Source organism: Oryzias melastigma, linkage group LG8 (assembly GCF_002922805.2).
Source record: "Oryzias melastigma strain HK-1 linkage group LG8, ASM292280v2, whole genome shotgun sequence".
Classification (NCBI taxonomy): domain Eukaryota; kingdom Metazoa; phylum Chordata; class Actinopteri; order Beloniformes; family Adrianichthyidae; genus Oryzias; species Oryzias melastigma.
This window is the reverse complement of record NC_050519.1, coordinates 4,103,348-4,112,987: the sequence shown is the minus strand read 5'-3', so window position 1 is coordinate 4,112,987 and position 9,640 is coordinate 4,103,348. Positions and strand designations below refer to the sequence as shown.

The following is a 9,640-nucleotide window of genomic DNA, read 5'->3' as shown; positions in this document are numbered from 1 at the left end:
AAACATTAGCCTAACTCTAAAACAGCCTAAAAATCAGAAAAAAATAAATTCAATTAACCAAAACAGCTAGCATGTAGCCAACATATTAGCTAAACTCCAAAATAGCCTAAAAAAATAAATTGTAGTAGATGCCAAAATAGTCCAAAAAGCTAGCAGAATGCTAATTTTGAAACTTTAAACCAAAGCTTTTTGACGTAACTATGAGTAATTAAAATATTATTCCAAAATGAATCAACTTAAACCTTAAATAACTGTAGATATTTTACTCTCCATAAAAATTTATTTCGTCAAAAATATACAAGTTAGAAATTAGCTCAAGATAACATTACGCCATTTTTTACTATTGAAGAAAAAAATCTGGAGGGCCGGATTCGGCCCCCGGGCCTTTACTTTGACACATCTTTGAGATTTGAGATTTGTATTCGCTTCCACAAGAAGACCCATCTGTTTGTGAATGAAGTGCAAGTTTAAGGCTGTTCTACCTGTGCAAACGTGCCTGCACTAACAGGTCCCAGGACTGTCTGGCTCATATATAACACTAATCCAATTGTCACCGTTCTGAGAGTCGTATTTGACCCGGGGCGTCGTGGGTCACGCCGGCTTCCTGTTTGGGCCTATGGTGCTTCCATCAGAGCTCTGACAGGCTGCTGCAGAAGCTCTCAGGTTACAGCACCTCTGCCGGGGTGGCTTTCAGCCCAGTCCATATGTGGTGTGGTGCGGCAGGGTGGGGCTCTGGGAGGGGTCGCACTGCACTTCAAAGAGGTCCCTGTCATTCATGTCCCCGAGGGCGCCCCGCTGCTCCTCCGGCCCACCTGACGGTGCCTAATGACGCAGGTCCCACAGAAAGGCCTTGAAGTCGGACACCCTCCCAGCAGCCCCTCCCGGTGGCCTTTCCCCGAGCGCCTCGGACCTTCAAAGCCTCTCAGCTGATGGCGGCTCACAGCGGTCCTGAAAACGGTAGAGCAACAATGCCTCCCTCAGTGTGGCCCTATAGGCCATATGGAAGGACCCGCTGTGTCCACTGTCTTTAAAAGGACACTCCTAGATTACAGCTTCAGACATACCCGTCCTAACAATAGCCACAACAAAGCCGGCTTGTTCGGAGTGGAATTATGCATGTGAGGGTCTCTGGTGACTGAAGCTCTTCGAGAAGTGTTGAAGGATTTTCTTTATCTGATCACCTTTTGTAATATGGATAACTCACGCTTTGAGGGCGTAGCCTCCATTTTTCACGTTAAAGACAGCCATGCACAGCATCCTTGTCTTTGTGCTGCATCCAGGAGGAAAACGCAGAGCTGTAACTCAAAAAATGGATCTCATTATCCTACGTCTCGCTTCTCAGGTGACGGATCTGTTAAACCAGGGGTCCGTAAACTACGGCCCGCGGGCCAGATCCGGCCCTTCCCCATATTTGGCCCGGCCCCCAGAACTGTTTTGGCTAAATTAGACATTTTCCCATTTTTTTAGGCTAACTTGATATTTGGCTAATATTTCAGCTACATGCGAACTGTTTTGGCTAGTTTGGCTAATTTAGTAATTTATTCAGTTTTTTAGGCTATTTTGAAGTTTAGCTAATATTTTAGCTACATGCTAGCTGTTTTGGCTAAATTAGACATTTTTCCGTTTTTTTAGGCTAACTTAACATTTGGCAAATATTTCAGTTACATGCGAACTGTTTTGGCTAGTTTGGCTAATTTGGTAATTTATTCAGTTTTTTAGGCTATTTTGAAGTTTAGCTAATATTTTAGCAACATTCTCACTGTTTTGGCTAGTTTAGTCTTTTTTCTATTTTTTTAGACTACTTTGATGTTTAGCTAATATTTCAAGCTAATAGCTTCATGCTAGCTGTTTTGGCTAAATTAGAAATGTTTCCGTTTTTTAAGCTAACTTGACATTTGGCTAATATTTTAGCTACATGCAAGCTGTTTTGGCTAATTTAGTCATTTATTCAGTTTTTTAGGCTATTTTGAAGTTTAGCTAATATTTTAGCTAAATGCTAGCTGTTTTGGCTAAATTTGACATTTTTCCGTTTTTTTAGGCTAACTTAACATTTGGCTAATATTTCAGTTACATGCGAACTGTTTTGGCTAATTTGGTAATTTATTCAGTTTTTTAGGCTATTTTGAAGTTTAGATAATATTTTAGCAACATTCTCGCTGTTTTGGCTAGTTTAGTCGTTTTTCTATTTTTTTAGACTACTTTGATGTTTAGCTAATATTTCAAGCTAATAGCTTCATGCTAGCTGTTTTGGCTAAATTAGAAATGTTTCCGTTTTTTAAGCTAACTTGACATTTGGCTAATATTTTAGCTACATGCGAGCTGTTTTGGCTAATTTAGTCATTTATTCAGTTTTTTAGGCTATTTTGAAGTTTAGCTAATATTTTAGCAACATTCTCGCTGTTTTGGCTAGTTTAGTCGTTTTTCTATTTTTTTAGACTACTTTGATGTTTAGCTAATATTTCAAGCTAATAGCTACATGCTAGCTGTACTGGCTAATTTAGTCTTTTTCAGTTTTTTGTGGCTATTTTGAAGTTTTGCTCATATTTTAGCTACATGCTAACTGTTCTGGCTAATTTGGTTGTTTTTCTAGACCATTTTGTAGTTTAGCTAATATTTCAGCTACACGCTAGCTGTTTTGGCTAATTTGGTCATTTTTCTAGACTGTTTTGATGTTTAGCTAATATTTTAGCTACATGCTAGCTGTTCTGGCTAATTTTGTTGCTTTTCTAGACCATTTTGTAGTTTAGCTAATATTTCAGCTACATGCTAGCTGTTTTGGCTAAATTAGACATTTTTTCGTTTTTTTAGGCTAACTTGACATTTGGCTAATATTTCAGCTACATGCGAGCTGTTTTGGCTAATTTAGTCATTTATTTCGTTTTTTAGGCTATTTTGAAGTTTAGCTAATATTTTAGCTACATGCTAGCTGTTTTGGCTAGTTTAGTCGTTTTTCTATTTTTTTAGACTACTTTGATGTTTAGCTAATATTTCAAGCTAATAGCTACATGCTAGTTGTACTGGCTAATTTAGTTTTTTTTTCAGTTTTCTGTGGCTATTTTGAAGATTTGCTCATATTTTAGCTACATGCTAACTGTTCCGGATAAATTGGATGTTTTTCTAGACTGTTTTGATGTTTAACTAATATTTTAGCCACACGCTAGCTGTTTTGGCTAAATTAGACATTTTTACATTTTTTTTAGGCTAACTTGATATTTGGCTAATATTTCAGCTACATGCGAACTATTTTGGCTAATTTAGTATTTTTTCAGTTTTTCGTGGCTATTTTGAAGTTTTGCTCATATTCTAGCTACATGCTAACTGTTCTGGCTAATCTGGTTGATTTCCTAGACCATTCTGTAGTTTAGCTAATATTTCAGCTACACGCTAGCTGTTTTGGCTAATTTAGTCATTTTTCTGGACTGTTTTGATGTTTAGCTAATATTTTAGCTACATGCTAGCTGCTTTGGCTAATTTAGTCTTTTTCATTTTCTAGACTCTGTTGAAGTTGAGTTAAAATGTAAGGTTCATGCTAGCTGTTTTGACTAATTTAGTTTTTTTTTTTTGTTTTTTTGGCTAATTTGGCACTTTGCTAATCTTTTAGCTATGTATCAGCTTCAGCGTTTTCAGCTGTCAGCTTCAGTGTTTTAAACCATCAATTTGAGCATCTTCAGCTATTAATCCATTGCAGGTAAGGCTATATATCTGGCTTTTGAAATTTTCAGCATTATTTTTTTCTGTAAAGATGACAGAAATTAATTATTTAAAATTTGGCTTTCTGGAAAACCATAAATCTTTACATTTAGGTTGTGATTGTTATTTTTTTCTGTTAGCCTACAAACCAACGCCGGCCCCCATCAGAGAAAAAAACAGTCATGTGGCCCTCACAAGAAAAAGTTTGGGGACCCCTGTGTTAAACAACCCAAAATCAGCCAAAATGGGCCTTGATTAGGGAGCTTGAACTCATGACACAGCTTCCATTTTTCCCTGTAATGGCCATCATTCACACTGATGAACAGATCTGCGACAGAAGGACTCGTGACAAAGTGTAAATGCATTTAGGCTGGGCCCAGAGGCAACAATCTGCAACTGTCAAAGAAATGCATCTCAGAGCGTGTTTAGAGTTTAAGGTCAGAGGTCTTCCCAAATGTCAAATTGCTTTTAAGCATGTCATTGGATAGAAAGTTGAGGGAGTTTGAACGGATGTCATGCCTCTCAGCGGGAAATCCTAAGTTGGACTGCCTGACATGTTTATTTTCATTATTAGAGTGTTTAAGAATTGAAGACAGCCGGAGAGCGCCTCGGCTGAAATCCAGAGGTGTTAAGATCCCGTCACCATGTTTTCCAAACACCTTCAGACTCTGAGGAACTGCAAACACGAGCTGATCACCACAAATCCAGGTCGAAAGTGAAAATAGTTTGTGTAATTAATAAAGGTCAAGTGTCACCGAGTGTTTGTGCAGCTCCCATGCAAAGCCTGCTTTAATTGTAGAATCATCTTTGAAGTCGTTGCCACCGCAGACTCATCATTCTGCTAAAATAGTCTGCTTTCAGTTTTGGTCACTAAACAATCCAGACATTCAGGAGTTTCTCAAAGAGTGAAGGATTCCCGCATGGAAAGCCACAATTCTGGTCCCTTTCTCTCATCAGGGGGTTTTCTTATTGTGTAGAAGAAATAACCTTTTAAAGCTGCATGAGCAAAACCGCTTTCACTCACTGAGAACTGACATTTAGAAAGTAAAATATTAAAACATCGCATGAGAAAAGACGGTGCAACACTTCTAAAATGAAGCAAGACTGCAGTCTTTTGGGGATCTTCTTGAATTTTTGTTGTTTTAAAACATTGTGGAGCTGAGGGAACCAGAACTGTAGAAAATGAAGATGAAGTAGACAACACGAAGAAGAAGATTTGATTTTTAAAACGTCAGTTTAATCATAGATCATATAAAACAGGGATTGTCCAACCGTGCTCCAAAGATCAAAGGCTCTTTTAAGAGCCAAAATGGCAAGCTTGGACTGAAGCTGAGACAGTAACCCGGAAAGGGGGTCCAGACACATCAACTGGTGCCAAAGCGATGAGCAACAAGGTTGTTGATAACCAAAACCCGCCCCCTAAAAGACATTTGGGGGAGCAGCCATCACCACTTATTCATCTTCCCCTCCAGTTTGTCAACAACATCTTCCCAATTCTTTATCACCGTGGTAGGACTACCCAGAAACCCCCAGGTACTTCAAACTCTCAGTCTTCCACGCCACATTCGAGGGGAGAGTCGGAAGAACTTCCTACCACCTCCCCACTGCAAGGGTGTCGGTCTTGTGCCTATTAACTCTGGAAGAGGATAATGTGGAAAAAGCATGAATTATATCCACCAAGACATCCACATCAGCCTGGTGCTCGACAAAAACAATGACATCATCAGCATAAGATGATAAAACTATATTTCTATCAAAACCAGGCAAACACAAACCGTCCAGACTAGCATGGATCTTAAGGAGGAGGGGCTCCAGGGAGAGCGTAGAGCATGCCGGACAGAGTACAGCCCTGCCGTATGCCTCGACCCAGGAGGACACAGACCGCCGTTCACCTTCAGCACTCTCAGCTTCAGCATAGAAAACTCAGTTTTGCGATGAAACCAGCACTGAATCCAAACTTCTCCATGACTTTCCAAAAGAAGCCGTGTTCAACGGTCAAAAGCTTTTTCTTGGTCTAGCAACAAGGCAGAAAAAGAAGCAAAAAGACAAAAAAAGATTATGAAGATGACAACGACAAGGAAGACAGTAGAAAAAGACGAAGATGAGACAAAGAAGACAACAAAGAAGACAATGATGAAGAAGATGAGGACACAAAAGACAATGGTAAATGGCGTATACTTGTATAGCGCTTTCTACCCTCCTTCGAAGGCCCAAAGCGCTTCACAGTCACAGACCCATTCATACACACATTCAAACAGTGGTGGTGGCTCCGCTGCCGAACACTGGCGCCAACCTTCCACCAGTGGCCATTCGAGGTTAGGTTTGTTGCTCAAGGACACTTCAAAAGGCAAGGCAGGAATCAAACCCACAATCGTCCAATCAGGAGTCAATCGCCCTACCGCTGCACCACGGCTGCCCCAATACAATGACGGAGAAGATCAGGACAAAGAAGATGACAATGAAGAAGACAATGACGAAGTAGACGACAAAGAAGACAATGATGAAGAAGTAGACGACAAAAAAGACAATAATGAAGAAATAGACAACAAAGAGGACAATGACGAAGAAGTAGACGACAAAGAAGACAATGATGAAGAAGTAGACGACAAAAAAGACAATAGTCAAGAAGTAGACGACAAAGAAGACAATGACAAAAAGGTGGATGACAAAGAAGACGATGACGAAGAAGTAGACGACAAAGACGATGACGAAGAAGTAGACGACAAAGAAGACAATGATGAAGAAGTAGACGACAAAGAAGACAATGATGAAGAAGTAGACGACAAAGAAGACGATGACGAAGAAGTAGACGTCAAAGATGATGACGAAGAAGTAGACGACAAATAAGACAATAACGAAGAAGTAGACGACAAATAAGACAATAATGAAGAAGTAGACGACAAAGAAGACTATGACGAAGAAGTAGACGACAAAGAAGACAATGATGAAGAAGTAGACAACAAAGAAGACAATGACGAAGAAGTAGACGACAAAGAAGACAATGACGAAGAAGTAGACAACAAAGAAGACTATGACGAAGAAGTAGACAACAAAGAAGACTATGACGAAGAAGTAGACGACAAATAAGACAATGACGAAGAAGTAGACAACAAAGAAGACTATGACGAAGAAGTAGACGACAAAGAAGACAATGACGAAGAAGTAGACAACAAAGAAGACAATGACGAAGAAGTAGACGACAAAGAAGACAATGACGAAGAAGTAGACGACAAAGAAGACAATGACGAAGAAGTAGACAACAAAGAAGACAATGACGAAGAAGTAGACAACAAAGAAGACTATGACGAAGAAGTAGACGACAAATAAGACAATGATGAAGAAGTAGACAACAAAGAAGACTATGACGAAGAAGTAGACGACAAATAAGACAATGATGAAGAAGTAGACGACAAATAAGACAGTAAAGAAGACGTAGACGACAAATAAGACAATGATGAAGAAGTAGACGACAACGAAGACAATGATGGAGAAGTAGACAACAAAGAAAAAGATTATAAATCAGAAAAAGATGAAGATGACAACAAAGATGAAAAAAGACACAAAAATAGATGAAGACGGTGACGAAGAAGACAACAACAAAGAAGAAGACAGTAGAAAAAGCCTAAGAAGAAGACAACAAAGACGACAACATCAAAGATGAAGAAGAAACAGACAACAAAGTAGAAAAATGCAAAGACAACAAAGAATGTGTTCTTTGCACTCAAGAAGACACATTGCACGCCCCGCGTGAATGTAACATTACACCAAATCCAATGACTGATATGTTGAAAGCTCCTCAAAATTTTTTCTTTCATTTTTAAAGATTTACTCCAGTCATCTTTTGTGTTCTCTGTGCTTTTAAAATCATAACTATGTCATTTTTAGCAAACAAAGAAGAAGAAAAAACTACTTTGTGTTTTGTTGAAGTGTCACAAAAACACTTGAACACATTTGACATTTATTGAAAAAAAAAGAGGTTGAAGATGAAGAACTCTGTAGAAGTCAACAGTTTAGCCATTAGTTACGTAGCTGCTTCACCCTGACAGGGCTGCCGGAGAGCACATGGCGCAGCACTGAGATGCGGAGGAACATTAGGACAGACGAGGTCTGGAAGTAATCCACTGTTCTTCAATGAGGAGAAAGAAAAGATAAACGGACAAGTCTTCAACGCGTCTCTGCTGCTCGGTTCATCCTCTGTTCGAGTTCACATGAGGTCTTCAGAGGAAGTCAAGGAGTAAACTCTCTCTGGAAATGAGGTTTCCAGGGAAATATTGACAGGCGCTCAAACACAAAGACGTATTTAAAATTGCACAACCCGATAGTTGATAAGAAAGACCGACATTTGGCCCAATAATTGGACTTTTTTTGTCTCTGTGAACAAAGAGGAAATGAAAACAAACCGGAAAGTCGGCTCTGTGTGGGATTAATAGATTGTGAATGTGTAGACCCTCCCTCGAGTCTGAGATTTGATTCTCTTCCATCTCCCCAGACCGTTTTTTAATCCTCCAATCCACATTTAAACCTCTCCCTCTGGAGATTCCCTGATTTTGTATCAGTAAAGGTTGTTGCTCCTTCAGCCGGAGCTGAAAGACGTCGATTAGCGGGGGGACACGGTGGCTGGACTCACCGTCACAGAGCAGCTCCGGGGATCAGTCTGTCTATTGTTAGCTTAAAGGGCCTCATTTACGCACATCTCTACAGGTTAGGGATTGAGGCCGGGTGGAAAAGAAAATAAGAGCATTTATCTCCTAGAATTAAAAAGAACAACCATTATTTTGTATGTTCAGAAATATCAGCTGAAAGTTGACATACTTGTTCAAATTGTTGAAATGAACAACCTAACAATCATGTCTCACAGAATATCATGAGGTTATGTTTGGCTACAGCGCCTCACTGTGGCTGCTTGAGCAACTGATCCTCCAAAAATATTTGACACATGACGACTTTGACCCCCTAAAACATCTTATTGACTGATGTCATGTAGCTGATGTTATTTTTAAACTACTGGAAGATTGGAAAGCATCAAACTTTTGAATCAACTTCATCAGAACTGATTTTAGAAGAAACTGAACATTTAACGAGGAACACAAATTAAATTCCTCTTTTCTTTCAGTTTTTACTTATATTTTCTCAGAGAAATGCAGGTTAAAGGAGTCACTAACCTCGACATGTTCAGATCAGTCACTCCCAGGTGGTTGTGGTGGGCGTGGCCAAAACACGGTTTATCAGTGTATTTTGCTATTTTAAAATACTCATATCTCCCAGAATATTGTGTTTAAGTTGTATAAACAGTATTTTAGCTCATTCTGTTGGTCAAATCTAAATACTTCATGGTGGATTATCCAGTGAGGCTGGACTGTCTGTTTTATTAGAATTTAGGACATAAACAAAAGTATTTACTGTATTAATATTTATCAAAAGTTATACCATTAACACTTGATTTACATTTTTTTTTCAATTTCCATCGTCTTAATAGAAACTGAAGTGATGGTCTTTCTCTCCAATCAGCCAAACCTGACTACAGTAGAAGAATGCTGGTGTAACCTGTAGTAACATGTGCTCTGCTGCCCCCTAGTGGTTCGATCGAGTACAGATTCTCTGACAGTTAAGAGGATGTCAAAAAGTGAACCGACAGATTTGAATGTGGGTGATGAGCATTTAGTGGGATAAATACACAAATATTTAAATGAAGGAAATGTTCAACGAAGGAAGGAAACGATCATTTTAATAGTCGACTAATCATTGATTATTTTTTCTGATTAGTCGACTTATCAGGTCATGGGCAAACTGGATGTAAAGCACACATCTTAACCGTCGTTAGCTTTAAACTAACTAAAAACATTTTGAAAATTTAAATCGAAAGCTAAAAGCACTGAAGCTGATAGCTTGCTAAAGTTAATTTAGTTAGTTAGTTAAATGCCAAATTAGCCTTAAAACTGAAAAAAAGCCT

General features: G+C 39.0%; 1 protein-coding gene across 1 annotated transcript; it reads right to left on the bottom strand.

Moving 5' to 3' along the window:
• Positions 1 to 690: 690 nt before the first annotated feature.
• Positions 691 to 8,860, bottom strand: LOC112146228 (NADH-ubiquinone oxidoreductase chain 5-like). The gene is made up of 4 exons (XM_024271933.1): positions 8,853 to 8,860; positions 7,716 to 7,816; positions 6,115 to 7,049; positions 691 to 822 (listed from the first exon to the last, which is right to left on the bottom strand). Exons 1-4 carry the CDS (start codon positions 8,858 to 8,860, stop codon positions 691 to 693), a joined length of 1,176 nt encoding a protein of 391 aa, XP_024127701.1.
• Between the last annotated feature and the right edge of the window lie 780 nt (positions 8,861 to 9,640).